The following is a 22,382-nucleotide window of genomic DNA, read 5'->3' on the forward strand; positions in this document are numbered from 1 at the left end:
ATAATCTGTGGTATTCCTTAAAGTTCATCTGTGGTATTCCTTAAAGTTTCATATATTCATCTGTGGTATTCCTTAAAGTTTTGACCACACTGTTTAGAGTTTTGCTAAACATTATATCATGAACATTTAAATCATGTCAGTGATCTCGGCTCACTGCAAGCTCCATCTCCCAGACTCAAACCATCCTCCCTCCTCAGCCCTTATTCCCCTCCCCACTACCCCCATCCCCCACCCCGAGTAACTGGGACCACAGGCATGCACACCATGTCCAGTTAATTTTTGTAAATTTTTTTTTTGTAAAGAGGGTGTTTCGCCATATTGCCCAGGCTGGAGTCAAACTCCTGAGCTCAAGCGATCTGCCCAGTTCAGCCTCCCAAAGTGCTAGAATTACAGGTGTGAGTCACACTGCACCTGGCCTATACACATTTGTAAGGCTTCCTATTCACATGTCAAACTGCTCTCCTGCCTTTTACATTCTCACCAGCTGGTTCCCTCACGTGCGTGTACCAGTGTCTTCAAGGACCACTCAGCGGTGCAAAGGTTCTGGGTGTACGAACAAACTGGAATATGATCCTAGTAGATCAGATGCTCTGAGAATGTCTCCACTCTTGTCCAGACCTTGAAACGTCAGGTGACTGAAGCTTGCAGGCTGTCCTCTGCCACTAAATGCAGATTGAATGTTAAGACACTAGGGGGCAGAGGCATCCCACTAAACCCAGGATGTTCTGTTTGTTTTTTAAACCTAAACTAGCTCATACCATCCATCTAGATCTAAATTCTGACATTGCTATCATGGAGACTTCAATTACTTTTACAAATTAATAAACAAAGACAAGACTGCAGTAAGTTTAAAACAAGTAGTTCCCAATTACTGTAACAAGCATTCTATTCCCGCTGCTTTTTAAAAACATGAGCTTTTTATTTTACAATAGTTTTAGAGTTACAGAAAAATTATGAAGATAGGATAGAGAGTTCCCATATATCCCAAACAAAGTAGTTTCCCCTATATTTTTAGATGGGGTCTTACTCTGTCCCCCACCGGCTCACTGCAACCTCTGCCTCTGGGGCTCAAGCAATCTTCCCACTTTAGCCTCCTGAGTAGCTAGGACTACAGGCACGTGTTGCCTGCCTATTATTATTGTTTTGTATTTTTTGTAGAGGCAAAAAACACAACGTGTTGTTGAGACTGGTCTTGAACTCCTGGCCCAAGCCATCTGCCTGCTTGGGCGGCTTCCTCTTTGGTCAACATCTTACATTGGTATGGTGCGTTTATTACAACAAGTAAACCAATATTGATGTGTTAGTATTAACTAAAGTCTAAAGTCCATAACTCAGTCTTACTTACTTTTGCCTAATGTCCTGTTATTATTAATATTTTTTTTATTTCACAGACCTGATATCCTTTTCATGTACCAGGATTCCATTCAAGATACCACATTAAATTGAAGTGTTATGTCTCCTTGCGCTCGTCTAGACCATGACATTCCTCAGATTTTGCTTGTTTGTGCTGACCTTGACAGCTTTGAGGGGTATTAGGTGTTTTATAAAATGCCCTTCAATTGGGGTTTGTCTGATGTTTTTCTCATGGATAGACAGGAGTTGTAGGTTTTAGGGAGGAAGAACGTAAGAGGTAACGTGCCATGCTCATCACGCCATGCCAGCAGCATGACATATCAATTTTGAAATTAACCTTCTTCATCTGACTGAGCAGTGTTTGGTGGGTTTCTCCACCGCAAGATTACTTCCTCCTCACCCCTCATACTGTGCATTGTGGAAGGAAGTCACTACCAGCAGCCAGTGTTAAGGAGTGAAGAGTTGTGTAGCCCTGTTGAGGAGCCCTATGTGCAGAAATTATCTGGAATTCTGTACAGAAGATTTATCCTCCCCATTTATTTATTCAATTATTTATTTATATCTCTCTTTGAACTCATGGATCTTCCTTCCTTCCCTCCCTCCTTCTCTCCCTCCCTTCCTCCCTCCTTCCCTCCCTTCTTTCTTCTTTTCTTTTCTTTTTTCTGTTCTGTTCTGTTCTTTCTTTTTCTTGAGACAAGGTCTTGCGTTGTCTCCCAGGCTGGAGCGCAGAGGGCAATCTCAGTTCACTGCAATTGCAACCTCTACCTCCCAGGTTCAAGCGATTCTCCTGCCTCAGCCTCTTGAATAGGTGGGATCACAGGCCCGCACCACCAAGCCCAGCTGATTTTTGTGTTTTTAGTAGAGACGGGGTTTTGCCATGTTGGCCAGGCTGGTCTCGAACTCCTGACCTCAGGTGACCCACCCGCCTTGGCTTCCCCAAGTGCCGGGATCACAGGCGTGAACCACCGCACCTGGCCAGATATTTATTTTCTACTTTGCTTTTACAACCATGTCTGGCTAAATTTTACACCCCTTTAATAATAATAATAGCTACCAATTGTTGAGTTTATATATACACCATGCTAAGCATTGTATATACGTCATCTCATTTAATATTAGCAACCATCCTAAGGGGAGATATTATTACCCTTTGGTCCCATATGAAGAGCCTGAAGTTTGTAGAGATAAATTATTTCCCCTGACCACACAACTGGTACGTGTTAGAGAACCAGGATGCAAGCTCTGATCTGTGGGAACTCGGAGCCTGTGGATTTCACTGCTGTGACGCTGCCTCCCTGCTTTACTCAAGAATAGGATATGCTAAGAGGCTGAGTTTAATCGTATGAGGAGAAAATAAAGGTAAAGGCCGTGGTGGCATTAGGCCTTTTATTCCAGTCCTTTATCCTTCCATTCTGTTCACGTCACCCTGATAGTTTCCCCTTCCCATTTGTCAAGGATAAAAAAAAAAAATCTGGCCGGGCGCGGTGGCTCACGCCTGTAATCCCAGCACTTTGGGAGGCCGAGACGGGCGGATCACGAGGTCAGGAGATCGAGACCATCCTGGCTAACACGGTGAAACCCCGTCTCTACTAAAAATACAAAAAAAAACATTAGCCGGGCAAGGTGGCGGCGCCTGTAGTCCCAGCTACTCGGGAGGCTGAGGCAGGAGAATGGCGGGAACCCGGGAGGCGGAGCTTGCAGTGAGCTGAGATTGCGCCACTGCACTCCAGCCCGGGCGGCAGAGCGAGGCTCTGTCCCAAAAAAAAAAAAAAAAATCAATAAAAATGCATAGAGATTTTGCTAGTATATGATTTATAATTAGTATGTCATACATTGTTCTAGTGATAAATAATTAAGAAATAAAATACCCTTCCTAATAAGAAATAACCTATAAATAATCTTAAAACATAAGAAAACAACAATTTAGGCATATGTTATGTGGTTTACTAAGCAAACTTTGTTTTTTTGAGACAGAGTCTTGATCTATTGCCCAGGCTCGAGTGCAGTGGTGCAATTACACAATCGCAGCTCACTGCAGCCTCAACCTCCTGGGCTCAAGCAATCCCCCCAGCTCAGCCTCCCGAGTAGCCAGGATTACAGGTGTGTGCCACTACACCTGGCTAATTTAAAATTTTTATTTTTAGATAGATGGTCTTGCTTTGTTGCCCAGGCTGGTCTCGAACTCCTGGGCTCAAGTGATCCTCCTGCCTCAGTCTCCCAAAGTGCTGGGATTACAGGCATGAACCACCATGCCCTGCTGGTAAAGCATATTTGTATGTGTAATTTTTAAAAAATAAACTCTCATTTTTGAATAGTGTTAGGTTTATTGAAAGATTGTGATGATAGCACAGAGAGTTCTCACATACCCCACACTCAGTTTTCCTCATTGTTAATATCTTACATTAGTATGGTTTATTTATCACAATTAAGTAACCAATACAGGCTGGGTGAAGTGGATCATACCTGTAATCCCAGCACTTTGGGAGCCTGAGGTGGGAGGATTGCTTGAGCTTAGGAGTTCAAGACCAGCCTGGAAGCGTAGCAAGACCCTGTCTGCACACACACACAATTTTGTTTTTTTTTAATTAGCTGAACGTGGTGGTGTGCATCTGTCATTCCAGTTACTTGGGAGGCTGATATGGGAGAACTGCTTGAGCCCGGGAGGCTGAGGATGCAGTGAGCTATGGTTGCCTGGGTGACAGAGCGCGATCCTCTCTCAAAACAAAAAACAAAAAATACCAAAAACAACAACAACAACAACAACCAAAACAAAAACTCAATACTGCTATGTTGTTATTAACCAGAGTTCGTCATTTATTCAGAATTCCTTAGTTTTTATCTGATGCTTTTTATCCTGTCCATGATCTCACCCAGGACACCAGGTTGCATTTAGTTGTCATTTCTCCTTAGGCTCGTCTTGGCTGTGACAGTTTCTCAAACTACTTTTGTTTTTGATGACCTTGTCAATTTTAAGGACTACTAGACCGGTATTTTGTAGCATGTCCCTTTATTGGGATTTGTCTAACATTTTTCTCACTATTAGACTAGAATTCTGGGCTTTCGGAAGGAAGTGCACAGAGGCAAAATGCCATTCTTATCCCATTATATTAAGGATAACATACTCTCAGCATGACTTGCCACTGTGGATGTTGACCTTGATCACCTGGCTGGTTGGCGTAGTGTCAGTCAAATCTCTCCACCGCAAAGCTTCTCTTTTCCTTCTTTTCTATACTGTATCTTTGGAAGGAAATCACTCTGAATAGCCTACAGTTAGCAAGCGTGTAGTATCTACATAAATTGTTTGAATTCTTCTGCATGAGAGATTTTTCTCTTCTTGCTCATTTGTTTATTTATTCTATAACTTATTTATATCAGTGTGGGTTCACAAATATTTATTTATACTTTGGGTTATAAAACAATACTGATTATTTGTTGTTGTTCAAATAGTTCCAACTTTGGCCATTGGGAGCTCCTTCATTTCTCCTGTACCCATTTGACCCATCCTCATTAATTTTTTAAGCACTTTTTTATGTTCTGGCACTACAAGAGGCTCATGTTGTATATTTGCATCCTCAGTCCTAGATTCAGCCATTTTTCCAAGGAGCTTTGGTTCCTTTTATTGGAGAATGGCAATAGAAACAAAGATCTGGGTGCTAGGTTTATGTATACTTGTGTTATCATTTATGTACAATTTTTATTCTTTTAACAGTCCTTAACGTTATTAGCTCTATTTTGTAGATGAACAACCTTCAGAGTCTTGCACATGCTCTCCTAACCCATTCTAGAGCCTGGCTTTAAGTCCAGATTATGGGAGACTACACATCCATGCTCCTTTCAATATGTCTAGAAATAATGACTAAAATGGAAGAGAAGTGTCTATTTTTTACTGCAATTAGATGAAAGATCTTATATTTGTTACATTTTCCCCCTAGAGAAAGAAACAGCTTTTTTCCTGGAATCAACTGTTTGCCAAAGTTCTTTGGTAGTTAAAAGAAAGTGGTGGTGCTTGGGTTGGGCGTGGTGGCTCATGCCTATAATCCCAGCACTTTGGGAGGCCGAGGCAGGCAGATCACCTGAGGTCAGGAGTTTGAGACCAGCCTGGCCAACATGGTGAAACCCTGTCTCTACTAAAAATACAAAAAATTAGCTGGGTGTGATGGCTCATACCTGTAATCAGCTTCTTGGGAGGCTGAGGCAGGAGATTTGCTTGAACTCGGGAGACGGAGGTTGCGGTGAGCTGAGATTGCGCCATTGCACTCCAGTCTGGGCAACAAGAGTGAAACTCCATCTGAAAAAAAAAAAAAGAAAAGAAAGAAAGTGGTGGTGCTTCAGGTGGCCCAGTTTTACCAAAGGCACAAACATGCAGTTCTGTTCTGGCTCACAGGTCAGAAGAAGGGGAGTCTGTTTGGAGGCACCTCCAGGCAGGCTTTAAACAGAACCAGGACCAACTAGATTTGAGAGACACAGGGGCTGGTGGGGAGGAACAAAACCAAGGATATCGCTGAGATAAAAAATCCTGGAAGAAGAAAACATCCTGGTGGAAAAGAGAAAACCTAACACCTGGTAGCTACATTTCCATTTCTAAGGACAGTGCAGGAAGTTTGGTGGGTCCTTAATGAGGATTCATTTCTTGGCACTAAGTGACCATAGGTTGCTTTATTTGGATATTTTCTGTAAATTGGAGTAAATTTAAACTTCCTTACATTTCTGGGTCCTCTTCTTTGGAAATAATGTTAATTCACATCCGTGGACTGCATCGGAGAGATTGTGAAGCTCCCGAGGACGAGCAGGACACTTGGGCTCTAGCAGAAATTAAGCGAAACTAAACTACATTGTGCTATAGCAAAATATATATTTAATACATTTACCTTTTCTAATTATAACACTAAAGCATGTTTATTGTGGAAAATTGAATGACAGAGACAAGGGAATAGAGCAAGGAATTCTCCCTCAGAGATATTCACTGTCAGGATTTTGTCATATCTGTTTGTTTTCTTTTTTGGTTTATGCGCCCGTGGATAATATCGGGTTCATGTTGTATATAAAAATATGCATATCTTGTTTTTATTTAACATTTAATTATCATTTTCAAAATATTAAACATTCCTGAATGTTCTGATATTTAATGGTTGCATAATATTCCATTATATGGACATAACTCAATTTGAACAATGCTGTGATATATTTTTGTATACATACAATTTGAATGAATCTGAGATGATTCACTTAAGAGAATTCTAAAAGTGGGATGAAGTGGTAGTAACGCAAGTCTCTGTTTTATAGAGTTGAAGATAGGAAAATAAGAAGAGTTGACAACAGTGTTTGGTATGTGGCAAACATTCATGTTAGGTATGATCATTATACAGATAACCTCTTTGATAAATATCAACAAATAATCTTCCAGAAAACTTCTTTTCATTTTTCACATATGTGTGCCATCAAATATTTTCGTAGTAATTGCAAATATTGTTAACCACAACATTAGGCTTTGTGAGTGACATTTGGGGTCAGAGACAGGGCCTTGACCAAAAGGACTGAAGATATTAGCAACAGACCTTCCAAAAAGTAAGTGAAAGGGGTGAAGAATGTAGTGGAAAGGAGTGGTGAGGCAACTGTTACCATTGGAGCTAATGGAAGTGTGAACAGAGCTCATGCTCCAATAGTGTGTGTGTGAGTTTGTCTTTGCATATGTGTGTGATGTTTTAGGGAGAGAGGGAAAGGGGTGCCAGGCTCTTGTGATGCCTAACATGTTCCAGGGGTTGAGAGGCCCCAGCAAAGAAGGTTCCAGGCTGCGTACCCAGGAGCAGTCACAGATTCTTGAAGGCAGAATATAGGGCCAATAGGTCACTGGTACACTGAGTAAGGAGGCAGGCCAGCTGCTGCTTGGACATATGAAATGCTTGGATCTGGGGAAGGTATAAGCTGGAGACCATCTGTTCTATCATAGGGGCTAAAAAGATCAAAGCAAAGAAAAACCTGGAGATCCAAATTTAAGGATAATTACTGAGGTATTAAATTCAATAAGGGAAAGTGCAATTTCGGGAGGTAGCAAACATAGTAGGTTAGGAGAACAAAGGCAGGTACATTAGCCCTGGAGAACCATTGTCTAAAATGTACCTGAATTACCTAGGGAGAAAGAAAGCCCTTTGGCCTTCTCCTGTCAGTAGCTGCACAGGTTCGTGAGTTGAGGACTTGGGCACTGCATTCTATATCTACCCATTTTACCTACTACCTCTCATGATGTGCATGATAATCTCATGACCTGGCATTAATGGAGCACTTAACTCTGTGCTGAGCAGAAACAAGCACTTTACAATATCATAAGAGTAGGACAATAATGTCAGTCCCATTATACAGATTAGTCAATGGAGGCTCAGAGCAGTAGAATGACTTGTTCAACATCACATAGTAAGGCAGCAAGAAACAGGAAATGAATGTGTTTCTCACAACCTGTTTTTAAATACTTAACTACTTAATAGTGTTTGGTATGCAAGCCCCCTGGCTGTCGGATGCCAGCAGAGTGCTGGCTGGGGAAGGAGCTCTCTGCAGGGGGACTGAGAGCAGGGACATGAGGAAAGCAGGGACATGTCATGGCTAGACTGGGACCACTGGGTGGAAGTAAGACCAGCCAATCTCAAAAAGCTCCTTCTAATGCCAAGATGACCTGGCTCTCATTTTCTCTTAAGTGAGCAGCAAGGGTTCCTCCAAGTTAGAGAGTGAGGTTGCCAGAGGTTGGCTGTGAATCTCTCTCCTTCTGGTGCTCTTTGATGTCCTTTCAAAGGGTCCAGAAATTCAGGGCCCAATTCTCCCCTACTATGCCCAGTAGCCGTATATTAAACTACTCCTTCCAATTTTAAGAACGCCAACGAAAAAGTACCTCAAAATAACAGTAATTGTTTGCCTAACAGTAAATGATTGCCACACGTTGATTCCATGCTAAGCATACTTTATATGCATTATCTCACCTAACTTCATATTGACTCCAGGAGATCTGTTAGAGGTTGAAGAATGTTCTAGATCAACAGTCCTCAACCCTTTTGGTACAAGGAAGCAGTTTCATGGAAGACAAATTTTTCATGGACTGTTGGGGAGGGAGGCAGTGGTTTCAGGATGATTCAAACTCATTACATTTATTGTGCACTTTATTTCTCTTGATTACATTGTAATATATAAGGAAATAATTCTACAACTCAACAGAATGTAGAATCAGTGGGAGCCCTGAGCTTGTTTACCTGTAACTAGACGGTGCCATCTGGAAGTGACGGGAAACAGCGACAGAGCATCAGGCATTAGAGTCTCATAAGGAACATGCGACTAGACCCTTCTCATGTGCAGTTCCCAATAGGGTTCGCACTCCTATGAGAATCTAACACTGCCGCTGCTGGGACGGGTGGTGGAGCTCGGGGGTAATGTGAGTGATGGGGAGTGGCTATAAATACAGATGAAGCTTTGCTGGCCCACTTGCCACTCACCTCCTGCAATACCTGTCCACAGCCCAGGGGTTGGGGATCTCTGTTCTAGATCACACTGATAGTAAGTGGCTAAGCAATAGAGCCCAAACTATCTGACATTATAGCTTATACTCTTTTCTACTTTACTGAAGTTGAAATAAAATAAACTGCACATATCCAAAGTATAAAATACGTCGTGGTGTATCTGTGAAACCATCACCACAGTCAAGATGACTGCAGCCTTTACTCTGAACTACCAGGCAGCAGTTTCCACTTGTTAACCCTAGTTCTTACCCTGGAATCACTAGATTAGCGTCAATCCCACCTTACATTATAAACTGTCAGATACTTCATGATGACCAACCTGTACTTCCCAAATCTCCTGTTCCTTGAGATAAACATCTTCATAAGTTCCTGCAAATGCATTTCACAGGACACAGTTGAATTTCTCTTAACAGTTTGCTCACCCTTGTTTAGGGATTTTGGCCAGATCATGAATATTTGCATGATTTTCCAGTCTGCCACATGCCATGCAGCTTTTGCCACAAGGCATATAGGCTGGAAGCAGGCCTGTAGGTGGCAGCCACAAGTGCTTCTAGCAAGTCCCAACTAGGCAGGTAGACCAGGGTGGCAAGGCCTCTGGGTTAGCCAGGCCTTTTCTGAATGCTGTTGTTCTGATAGACTGATACTCGTCAAGCAATCCTTCAGTAAACCAGGCATAATCTTTCTTATTCTAAAAATAAGAAAGATGAATATAATGCTGTTTAATTGTGTTTTTCTCCATTTTATATTTTTTTAGGGAAGAAAAAATTTCTCAAGTGCTGCTTAACTTCTAATGCTAACTTAGAAGTAGTAGAAGGTAACTTTTCTGGCTCTCATTTTCTGTCATTTGAACAGCAGGGGTTACCCCAGATTAGACAGTAAGGTTGCCGGAGGGTGGTTGTAAATCTCTCTCCTTCCAGTGCTCTTCGATATTAGCATGTCATACATTGTTCAGATGATAAATAATTGAGAAATAAATATCATAATAATAATTATAATAAATAATTAAGACATAAATATTTTTCCTAACAAGAAATACTTTATAAATGATCTTAAAAAAAGAAAATAAGGGCCGGGCACGGTGGCTCACGCCTGTAATCCCAGCACTTTGGGAGGCTGAGGCAGGCGGATCACGAGGTCAGGAGATCGAGATCATCCTGGCAAACATGGTGAAACCCCGTCTCTACTAAAAATGCAAAAAAACTAGCCGGGCGTGGTGGCGGGCTCCTGTAGTCCCAGCTACTTGGGAGGCAGAGGCAGGAGAATGGCGGGAACCCGGGAAGCGGAGCTTGCAGTGAGCCGAGATCGTGCCACTGCACTCTAGCCTGGGCGACAGAGTGAGACTCCGTGTCAAATAAATAAATAAATAAATAAATAAATAAAATAAAATAAGAAAACAACATTTTAGGCATATATTCTGTGGTTTACAAAGCAAACTTTTTTTTTGAGACAGTCTCGGTCTGTTGCCCAGGCTCGAGTGCAGTGGCGCAATTACACAATCACAGCTCACTGCAGCCTCGACCTTCCAAGCTCAAGCAGTCCTTTCAGCTCAGCCTCGTGAGTAGCCAGGATTACAGGCATGTGCCACCTCACCTGGCTAAAGTGGATGAGATCAATGTGTGGTGATCATTTACTGTTCGGCAAACAGTTCTTGTTATTTGTGGGTACTTCGGTTTCTGTGGTGTTCTTAACATTGGAAGTAGCAGTTTAATATAAGGATATGAGGTCTAGGAGGGGAGAATTGGGTCCCTGAGTTTCTGGCTCTCATTTTCTCTCATTTCGTCAGGTAGACCATGCTGGTGAGGTCTGTGGGTTAGCCAGGCCTTCTCTGCATTCCCTTGTCCTGATGGGCTGACACTCTTCAAGCAGTCCTCCAGGAAACCAGGTATAATCTTTCCTGTTCTTAAACAAGAAAGATTAATATAAGACTGTTCAATTGTGTTTTTCCCCATTTCATATTTTTTTGGGAAGAAAAAAATTCTCAAGTACCGTTCAACTTCTAATACTATTTTTTCCCTAAAAAATGTCTTATAATTTGTCTGACACGAGACTGGGCATATATACAATTTTATGTATTCTTCCAACAATACCGTATCATGGAGTAATGGGATTATATCTCATTTCAAAGATGAAAACATTGAAGCTTAGGGTAATTTAGCAACTTGCCAAATTTTTCGTGGCTATCCAATGATAGAGCCATAATATAACCACTATGATTTTTAAATTTTTATTATTATTTTTGTGTGAGATAGAGTCTCCCTCTGTCATCAGGCTGGAGTGCAGTGGCACCATCTTGGCTCACTGCTACCTCTGCCTTCCAGGTTCAAGTGATTCTCCTGCCCCAGCCTCCTGAGTAGCTGGGACTATGGGTGCCCGCCACCACACCCAGCTAATTTTTTGTATTTTTAGGAGAGATGGGGTTTCACCGTGTTAGCCAGGATGGCCTCGAACTCCTGACCTCGTGACCTGCCACCTCGGCCTCCCAGAGTGCTGGGATTACAGGCGTGAGCCACTGTGCCTGGCCAACTGGTGTGATTCTATATTTGAAATTGGTTTCACTGTATCTAGGGCTTGGGAGGTAAATGGCAAGGAGAACAGGGAACAGTAGCTAAAATCCCTAGTCTGTAGACTCTTTTGTTTAAATATCCACCTGTATATTACATCACACACACAGCTATTTCCCATTTTTACAAAAATGCCTGATGAATGCATTTAATAATATAATGCATTTAATCATGTAATGATAGCGGTCTATAACAACTTGCAGTTAATATATCATGGACATCTTCCTATAGTAATAGATCTGCTTTATTCTTTTATTTTCCTTTTTATTTTAAAGTAGTATAAGTACAACATAACCCATACTCATCAAAATGCAGGGGTTTTTTTTGTTTGTTTGTTTCCACCCCAGGGATTCAGGTTTGGTAGGTCTGGGTCGGGACCAGAGTATGTGGGGTCCAGGGGAGCTTCCGGGGTGACTGACACACACCTCTGGTGAGGAGCTACTGCTATTCTCTGCCACATACCCTAGGGTCAGTGAGATGTGAAAAAAACAGAGCAACCAACAAAGCACGCAGCTGGCCAACAGCAAAGTACCCTGGTGCCAGAGAAAGGCTGGATGAAAGGAGGAGAGGATTGGACTCCATTGCCAGCGAAGGGAGAAGTACAGTGATGTTCCCATGGTAGACACAGCTAGTCCGGTTGCGTGTTTCATAGGGGTGTGCAAAAAAGAGGGATGTGAAAAGACAGTGACAGCCCCTAAAGACCTCCATCGGGACAGAGATTAGAACGGAAGCCGGGGGGCTTAAGGTTACATTTGCATGGTAAGCACAGTTGTATTTAGATTGCTTTGGCAGGGTTGATGGATTGCGGGAGAGCTAAGAAACCTCAGAGATCCCTTCTGATGCCACAGTCACTGGGAGAGGGTCTGAGTACTAGGAGGTGCATTAGTTCTATCTTATTACTTTCTTGTTTCCATTAGTAAGTAACATTTCCCATTACCAATTTGCTTAGTACATTGAACAACATGTACAATACACAAATAAGAGCTCTGAACTTTTGTCGTTAATTTCAGTTTCGCCCACCTCTCAAAATACCACTGATTTATCCACTTGAGAGTCTCCCCCTTTTTGTGGAGCATCTTACTTGCTGATGAAAGAGGTAACCAGCGTAAATAATCCTAAAGTGGACTTTTGGAAGAATGGCAGACAGAGAGGCCCAGTGGAGCCCCAGCATTGCCACTTCCTTCATCCCCAGCAGGAACCTGTTCTTGATTTTCCCCAGGGGCCTCAGCCCAGTTCCTGGGTCATCCCAGGCCCATGGCAGGGGCACTGAATCCAGCCCAGCCTTGCTCTCTGCAGCTCAGCACCCAGCCACACTCTTGGTTAGTCCGCCCAGAGACAGTGCCCTGATTCTGTTCATTGGGCTCTTGCCTCCTGCCTAAGCCTGAGGTCCCCTGTGGGTACTACTGTTCCCAAGTTCCTGCCTGGCAGCCTGCCTTGAGCCCCAGATTTTTTCTAGGAGTAAAGAAGCCTTTCCCAGGCCAGGCTGCCACCCGGAATTGGAATACTGCCTCGGCCCGAGGTTTCTGACTGGAGCTTAACCACTAGAGAACAGGCTCCATGGAGCCACAGCTTCCTGTCTGGATTTCCAAGTATCGCCTGCCCCATTGCTGGACTCTTAACTGCTTGTTGGGAACATTTCTGCTTCTGTCTTATGGCCTTTCTCTCCTTCCCTCTTGGCCAACTGTTCCCCTGAGCTGTGAGCAAAAATTGCTATGAGCTTCAATTGCCTGGTAGATGAAATTTCCTTTAGAGGTACCTGCAATATCATCATCTCCCCAAGCACAGATTTTCACCCCAGTGGGTGGGCCCAATGCTATGTCCTAAGCCCTCTGGGTCGTACCTAAGTAATGGGATACACTCTACAATTCAGTGATATGGCCATGGCTTTACACAATTGGTGCGTTCTGGAAAAGTTCTATTTAAATCTATACTTAGCAAAAAAGGTCCTCTTAAATATTCTAGAGATACTATTTCAAAGTGTCCTATTCTAATCCCTTTACAAAAAGTGAGTAGCAGCCAGGCATGGTGGCTGACACCTGTCATCCCAGCACTTTGGGAGAGAGAGGTGGGTGGATGGCTTTTGCTCAGGGTTCAAGACCAACCTGGGCAACATGTTCTTTGCCTTTACAAAAAAACAAAAACAAAAATTAGTTTGGCATGGTGGCTCCTGTCTATAGTCCCAGCTACTTGAGAGGCTGAGCTGGCAGGATCCCGTGGGCCTACGAGGTTGAGGCTGGAGTGAGCCATGATTGCGCCTCTGCTCTCCAGCCTGGGTTACAGAGTGAGACCCTGTCTTAAAAAAAAAAAAAAAATGAGTAGTAATATGATGTTGTGTGAAGTATATCATATATAAGACTTGAGAATTTTAGCTTTCACATATTGTGATCGTGGACAAATGATTACACAGTCATCTAGTAACTTTTTTCTCACTTGAGAAACAATGAGGGTAACTTAGTAATTTCTAAGGCCCAGTCTAATTCTAATAGTCTCTGATTGTTAATAATCGCACCCTAACTTGTATTGTTTTGTATATTCAAATTTTTGAGTTAAAAGTTCTCAAAATTAAGTACACTGACATAAAGCTTCTGCCTGGGGACTGTCTCTTTTGGATTTTGTTTTTATAGGTTATCCTTAATGACCTGGAATTGTTATAACAGCTGTCAACTGAGGTAAGCTTCACAGAAGGGGAGCTGCCTTACCTCCAGAGAGGAGCTTTTAATTTCTTATTTTTGGAAATAACAGAAAGCCAAGAGGGCTCTTCTGAAAGTGAAACAACAGGCCACCCCCAGGCACTGGGAGGAGAACAGACCCGGTGCTGAACGGGGATATTTGAGAGCAAGTCCTCTGAGAAGCAGAGACAGCGTCAGCCTGCTCTTTTTTTCTGTAATTAATGGGGAGTCCCTGGATCTTTGTATTAGACCCTTTAATTTAAGGGTTGCTAAATGTTTTACAAACATTAATTAATTCAGTTAGACTTTGCACCACCACCTTGAGGCAGGTAATTCCTCTTTGGGATATCGCATCTTTGCTTGCTACCACAGACTGTTTTGAGCAGATTAGGATAATTATTACTAACCTTAAAGCCTTGAGTTCAGATAAAGTTCCATAACAAAAGGTTTCAAGTACTTTACAAATACGAGATTTGTGTAATGAGGACTGAGGAGGAAGATTGAGCCAGTTTATTGCCAATGATGACAAAGCAGAGATATTGCACTTGTTTCAGGTTCCTCTCCATGCTAAAGACACATGACCTTGAACAGCTCTTTGTGACCTCTTTATGACTCAGTTCCTACAGCTTTCAAATGGGGGCAATGATGTTACTCACCTCCCTACTTCACAGAGATGTTGCAAAAAATAATATTTGTAATATGCTGTGCGTTCTCAGATGAAAGATGGAAGTTAACATATAATGAAACCTTATTACCATTTATCATCACACAATATAAATGGGCCAGACGAGTAAGCATCAGCATCCCCACGGTCCTGGCAGAGAAACCGGTCCTGCCATTGTTTCCAGTGAACATCTATTCTAGACGCTCACAGAGGTTGAGAACTGCTCAGAGCAACAGGCACGCTCCTAAGATAATCAAAAGCAAACCAAGACGCCGCATCAGCAGAGGCAGCTAAGTATTGATCCTTTTTACTTTCCATTCCCATTCTTATTTGGGAGAGAGTATTTGAGAAAAAATCAGTTCAGGGAGAGAATCAGAGAACGAACGAAGGAACTTTTCCTCTTGGACATTCCCCTCAATTCTAAGGTATCGATATATGTGTATAATTTACAGCCCCAGGATGGGCCATGGGAGTCCTCGTGTGTGCCGTTGCTCTCTGTCTCCTCTGTTAATAATGCTGTATTTATCGAGGCCAGCGTAAAACTCCTATCTTTGTGAGGGTTTCCTGGCCTAACTCTCTACATGAACTTCCTCTGTCACTCTTGTGTAATTAGCATATTACACGGAATTTATATTTTGGTGTTGGTCTTGTTTCTTAATGGACTTAACTTTTTGGGGGCATAATTTATTAAATCTGTATTCTTCATGTGTTACAGATCTGGGTATACTGAAGTTAATCAAACTCGTGTTAAATGAATTAGTGAATGGAATCCTTCAGGAAAATGTCAGGATTAGAATGTAGACCACACCAAATCCTCATCTGCCATTCTTACTAAGCCATATCACAACCTGTGAGGCACGCAGAGTATAGAATAGAAATATCGAACAGGCCCAATTAAGGAAAGAGAGGCTGAATTCAAGAATACCTTTTCAAACAATGTTCCAAAGAGAAATAGAAGACTAACTTAGAAGGTTCAAGAAAACTGTCTACATAAATACAGTACTACGAAGAAGGACCGAGTTGCTTTGGCACCTGATTCCTATAATATGAGCGCACAGGCTGATCAGGAACAATAGGGATATTTATGGAGTTCAGTTTGCCTTCCATGTTATTGTCACTCTGTGCACTAAGCTCAGACTCAGACCTGGCATTCAGGACCTCCATGCATGGCGTTGGTCCGTATGTCCCTGCCACATGTCACTCCCCTCTTCTTCCTTCGTGCACCCCGTGCTGCAGTGGGGCTGATGGACTTGCTCTCAGCATGACCATGTGTTTCTCCCTCTGATGACTTCCTTGCTTCACATGCTCTTTCCTGCGGCCTCACTCTTTGTTCGAGCCTCAGCATCCCCACCTGTTGAAGTCTTTTTTGACTCTTTCCAAGGCCTTTCTCAAAGTGCTTCCTTCACAAAGAGGCTTTTCTGGTCATATAAATGCAAGCCTCTTTGCAGAGCACTTTGGATGTGCCAAATAAACGTGTAGTAAGAGGTATTAGTCCAGTAACTAGGATCATGGATTGGGAGAGCTGCATTGCCTAGGTCCGAATACTCATTCTGTCACTTACTAATGGTTTGAATGTAGGCAAATTACTTAATATCTGCACCGTGTTTCCTTGTCTGTCAAATAAGAATGATCAGAATAGTATCAACCACAGAGGCTTTTGTCAGGATTGTATGCAACAGTGAGTGTAAACTGTTTAGAATTGTGCCTCATATCTGGAAATGTTCGGTAAACGTTCTCCTTGCTTTCCCATACAACCTACCCCTGTTTCTGGATATGCTTATGTTTGTAGACCAAAAGCACTAAATGAGGGTGAGTGCTGTCCATAAGTAGTGTTGCCATAGATCGAATCTAGATGTTTTACCAATAGAACTCCCAAGGAGCTTGAGGAAAGTCTCTCAGTATTGGAGTCCTCAGCTCTACTGAACCAGGTTGTGGAAAATAATTTTCCATGGACACCTGATTTTAAAGCTTTTAATGTTCATAGGGACTTACATATTTTCCTTTTCAAGTTTGGCTTAAATATTGTAACAGCATGACCTGATTTATTTGATGGGGTAAGTTTGTGTACAGTTTCTCCTCTAGCTCTTAATCAGTAACACACTCATCTCAGTCTCACAATGGTGCATGAGTTACCAAGGGTATTCAGGAACCCAGCCAAAAGAAAACAGTGCAAATATTGCCAGTGATCAACAGGAGAATGAATTGCTTCTCTCTCACCTGCCAGGAGCACTGATATAGTTTCGCCACGTCACATACTAACACTCCTCAACCTCCATCAGTTGAGATGAAATTTGGAATATGCATGTTTTATATTTTTTTCTGTACCGAATATATAATTACTGCCTAGTAAGGCTGTTAAATGTTCAGTTAGGTTTTTTGAGTTATAATTTTTTATTGAGGTATGATTTTAAATTTTATTATATCTTTTCATTGAGATATAATTCACATTTCATAAAATTCACCCTTTTAAAGTATACATTTCAGCGAGGTTTAGTATATTCACAAATTTGTGAAGCCATCAGTAGTTCTAGAACATTTTTATTGCCCCCCCTGAAAAGAAACCCGGCACTTCTTATATTTTGACCTTGTGATAAAATGTTAATTTTATTTTCATTTATTTGGTTAAATTGTGCTAGCAAATTTTTGAAACCAAGAGAACTATATATATGTATACACACACACACACATATATACATACATACATATATATTTTGTAATTACTATTACAATGGGTTTACTTAGCTTACTTTTTATGTTTATCTTATACTTTACTATTTGCTCAAGGTTTTACACATACAGCGTACTCATACATACATACACACACACGCACACATTGATCTTGGTCACATTAGGGCTGTTTGGGTCAGGTTGGAGATATCATTGCCAATGTAGCTTGAGGGAGAGAGAGTGGACATGGTGAAGGTAAAAATAACTATCTTTTGTTGAACACCTATTATTCCCCAGGCACTCTTTCTTAAAAATCTGTTTTAGGACATATGCTCGATTATCATCATCTTTATGTTACATGTGAGCAAATAGAGGCTAAGGGAGTTTGCATAACTCGTTATATCCCAAGGTAGCACAACGACCACCTAGTACAGTCCAAATTTGAACTCAGGCCTTCCGACTTCAGTGCATATGACCTTAACCACTGTGTGCTACCACCTACTGTTCAGTTGCACATTTAGTTTAACAATCCTAACAGGACTTGATCGGTGCCGTACCATGTACCTTCACAAAGATCTCACTCCATTCTCTCAACAGTCCCGTTGGGTGGTGCCAGAGAAGAAGAGCCAGTTCCTATAGTGAAATGGTCACATGGCAAGGCCAGTGCAGACAAGCAGCTGGAATCCAGATATTGTGCCGGAGCTAGGGTAGGGGTGTATTTCTCCACACCACGCTGGGACTTCTAACATTATCTTAGGCTTCTGTTCCAGCTCTTACAGTAACAATCCACTTTCTATCATATTTGTTTGGAAGTGTGAATCCCTACATCAACACGAGGACAGCAAATATGACTTAACTTTTTTAGGTAGTCCCTGTGCTCAGGCAATGTTTATTGAATAAATGTGTAAACAAATTAAAAAAGAGTCTGACCATGTAGTCATTTGAATATTTTAGTTCTAGACTTCGTTAAGTGTTGGAATATCAGTATTTTAGTGAAAGGAGACTACCTAGACTAGTTTGATGTTACCTTTGTTCGTTTTCTACATGTGTTTGAGAAAAGTAAACAATTTCACATACACTTTAAGTAGAATGTTTTTTGCATATACCAGGAAATGTGATCACAGTTACCTTTTGAAGAGGATGAGTGATAATGTGTACCTTCTGTAAGCAAACTGGATGACAGTACTATTAGAAACCTATGGATTGAAGCCTCCGTTCATCAGAGAAAATCTGCAGCTCGGTGCCCTTCCTCTCAACCCAATTCCTTAGGTCCTCTGAATAAAGCAGTGACCTGGGAGTTCTTGCACCCGCTCCTCGCTCCTGAGAAGGGTCCTGCCAACTCTGTATTGTCCTGTTGGATTTGCAGTCAGAAGTCTGAGGCTGGCAGGCACTGGGCAGGCAGTGAGTTCTTTCCCTGTAAGTTGGGCACAAAAAGATTGGCATGGGAGCAGCCTCCTTTGAGACAGCTGCTCTGAGAGGACGCAATAAGCAGGGAGCAGCCAGAAATTCCTCCTAGCAGAGGGTGACTTGTGGGAGGAGTTCCGTTTGCCAAGTATTGTCGTTTGTTGAGAGAAGGTGTGTGCTCAAGGAGGAGTTTTAACCTGGAGGATCATTAACTCTTTTAGTCAGCTGAGGAGGTGCGGTGGCTCAGTGGCTCGGCGAGTTGGAGTTCGTCCTGGAAGCATCTGCCCGGCAAGGTCAGGGAGGAGGTGTGGAATAACTTTTTCATGGGACACTTTGAGAAGGGCCAGCACGCTCTGCTCAATGAAGGAGAAGAGAATGAGATGGTAAGATTCTAGCCACATTCCCTTCTTCCCATCCCACTCCTCAGCCTGCAAGACACACACACACACCACATACATACGCAAACTTCTCTGCAATTTCACTCTGGTATTACATGAGAAAAGATCATGTTTAAGAAATCTCTCTATCCTGGAAATATAACCTCTGACAGCAGAAATTTGCTAGAATGAAAATATTGTATTTATCTTGTCAATAATGTTTTCTTTTTAAAGAAAACAGAGAGGGAGAGAAGCACCATGCCACGTTATGATTCTTGTTTGAGCCTCAGTGGTACAGCCAGTTCTGTTCAAAATACCTAACAATTTTAGGAAATCGCTAATGTGAGAAGCAGTGTATTCCCTGATAGGAAGAAGCAGAAGTACCGCTAGGTCTTCAACCTTCTCTTCTCACGTAGCTTGTTCACTGAGTCTGCTGGACAGGGAAGACATGCAATATTAACAATTATCAGCCTATACACATTTCTCTTTTCTTCTAGAATTTTACTTTTGTGGCTTCCTCATTATAGAGATTGGCTACAGAACACTTTTGGTAGTTTGTTATCTCCTTTATTTTAGATGCACTCCTATCTCGAGAACTATAGGAAAATCCAAGATGACTCATGCTCAGGATGAATTTAAAACTGTATTTCTCAATTACAATGTAATCAAGAGAGAGTCAGAAATGTGTACTTCTGTTTAATAAGGTCTTTCTGCTAATTGTGTAAGCATAGTCTTTTATGCCAGTAATGATGTAATTAAAATGTTAAAATGTGATGCTCTCATTCAATAATAACATTTCGTCTTCCTGGAATTAATATGTAAATAACAAACCTGAAAGATATTTACTTAAAATGTTTTTCTTGGTTAATTGCTTTAGCCCTGACTATTAAATTCTTTGTTCCTAAACTGGTCTTTCAAGTCTAATCTGCTTACCTGTTCCTATAGCAACAACATTTTTTGGACTTTCAAGAGTAGATCCCTTCTGCTATCAAAGCTGAAAGAATTATAAAGAAGTGAAAGGCACATTAATTCAGGTGCCTTTCTTAACCATATCCTTTACTTCATTCAGATTTGACTGCCAAATGAATTGTCTTTAGCCCCTCCACAAATGTCACCAGAAATGACTTGCTAGCCCACATTGGATATCGTCTTTGTTTCTTTAAAGAGTTTTCTTTAGGAAGTGAATATTTCATTACTCTCGATATTAAGTTGAAAAGTTTATCTTCATCTTGAATACTCTTCACCAGAAGGCAGAGGCTGCCTCCTCTGAAACATTTTTTTCTCTCTCTCTCATTTAGAAATACACTCGCTCTTTTTCAGTACACCCCTTTCTGCTCTTGGACAATTTGTCTTTCAAGTGTCAATAAGAATTATTTGTTTTCCAGGAGACATTCATGGTTGTAGGGAAACTGTTACCTCTTCCCTAGCGTACATATTCCACCAAAGCAATTAATTAACAGTTCATCTTCAGAACGGCACCATCAGATGCATGAGGAAGTCCACCTAGTTTTGTATGCAGCTGGAAGCCCAGCTAGGAGAGGGCTTTTAATATGGAAAGGGACACTGTGTTTTCTGGTGGGCAGTCATTTGGCCAGTCGTCTCAGCAGAGGTGCAGCAATTAGTATGCACTCCTGAGCTCTCCATCCTCTTGTGCCTACAGAAACCTGGCCACCTGCCTGTTGCTGTGTCTGACATTCTGTTCCTTTTTAACTCATTCCTCCATCCCTTACCCAGATCAGTAAACTTTAAAAATTATCAAACTATATATATACATATATTCTACATATTTTGTAGTGATTTTTAGTATACACAGCATTTTCTTGGCCACTAGCTAATTTAGTTTTCATCACAACCCTGTGAGGTAGATGCTGTGATTCTTACTTTAAAGATGAGGAAATTGATGCACACAGAATTTTCCGAAGGTTGCATCAACCAGTAAGTCCAGGCGCTGAGGTACCACACAGTGGTGTTTAAGTTGATAGCTCTTTTGTCTCTGGACCTGAGCATAGCCCACTGATACCTCTTCCAGTTCTTCCAGAGAACATTGCACCCATAAGAGAACACATTCCCTTCCTTCATAAAACAAAGCTAAGGAGAACATCAACATCCAGTCTTCTTATATTCCTCAGGATCTGTTCTGTTATAGATAATTTGAGTTTCTATTTTCTTCAAGATAATTTGAGTATCTTAAAAAAGCCTGTTTCCTCTGACTTCCAGGTCTAGAAATGTGTCACACCAAAGTGTTTAGGCTTGTGCTTTGTAATATACTTTACTTGAAACTTTGCAAATGTAATTTCTCTTGTGGTAGAAATTACTTCAAATTTCAAGAGAAAACAACATTCTAGGGTTTAGACCTCCTGTCAAATAAAGAAGAAGAATATTCTGAAGGCTAAAGATGCCTGGGATTATCTTCCATTTTAGAGTTAAAAAACCAAAAACAGTCCGGGCGCAGTGGCTAATGCCTGTAATCCCAGCACTTTGGGAGACCAAGGCAGGCAGATCACGAGGTCAACAGATCGAAATCATCCCGGCCAACATGGTGAAACCCCATCTCTACTAAAAATACAAAAATTAGCTGGGCAGGCTGGTGTGCACCTGTAGTCCCAGCTACTTGGGAGGCTGAGGCAGGAGAATGGCTCAAACCCGGGAGGCGGAGGTTGCAGTGAGCCGAGATTGTGCCACTGCACTCCAGCCTGGCGACAGAGAGAGACGCTGTCTCAAAAATAAGTAGATAAAAATAAATAAATAAATACTACTAATAATAATAAACAAAAGCAAACAGGAGCTAAAAAGCAACCCTAGGTGACCTGAAAGTAATATCTTTAAGTGCAAAATGAGACAGGGGCCAAAGGAAGAAAGAGGCTTTTGGAGGGAGAAGGAAGGAAAGGTGAGAAAGTGCCCTTCAGGGAATGTTCACCTAAATGACTGCCTCAGAAAGGCTTTGAGGAGGAAACTCCTGGAGAGCACTGGGACAGGACGGGAGGCCTGGCTCTCACCGGCCTTGGTGCTTACCTGCTCTAGCCTCGGTTTTTATACCTGTAAAATAGGACTGGTCCTTCTTACCCCTACCAGACTCACAGAGCTCTCATGAAGATCAGTGGGGATAATCCATATGAACATGTTTTGAGAAGTATACAGTTCTGGCGAAGTGTGAGCTGCTATTATCTAAATAAAGGTAGAAAGAGCCAGGG

At 41.8% G+C, this 22,382-nt stretch overlaps 1 protein-coding gene and 1 long non-coding RNA gene across 2 annotated transcripts in view; one reads left to right on the forward strand and one right to left on the reverse strand.

Moving 5' to 3' along the window:
• Window positions 1–18,344: 18,344 nt before the first annotated feature.
• Window positions 18,345–20,481, reverse strand: LOC105525540. Its single transcript, XR_001003937.1, has 3 exons — window positions 20,388–20,481; window positions 20,125–20,185; window positions 18,345–19,621 (listed from the first exon to the last, which is right to left on the reverse strand). It is a non-coding gene; the product is annotated as an uncharacterized LOC105525540 (long non-coding RNA).
• The window catches only part of ATP13A4 (ATPase type 13A4), a 151,551-nt gene continuing 147,975 nt past the window's right edge, over window positions 18,807–22,382 (forward strand). The window contains exon 1 of the mRNA XM_011961225.1: window positions 18,807–19,197. Within this exon, the coding sequence (XP_011816615.1) occupies window positions 19,138–19,197 (60 nt within the window). The 5' untranslated portion in view covers window positions 18,807–19,137. The remainder of the gene's footprint in view (window positions 19,198–22,382) is intronic.

This window comes from Colobus angolensis, unplaced genomic scaffold (genome assembly GCF_000951035.1).
Source record: "Colobus angolensis palliatus isolate OR3802 unplaced genomic scaffold, Cang.pa_1.0 Scaffold54, whole genome shotgun sequence".
NCBI lineage: Eukaryota > Metazoa > Chordata > Mammalia > Primates > Cercopithecidae > Colobus > Colobus angolensis.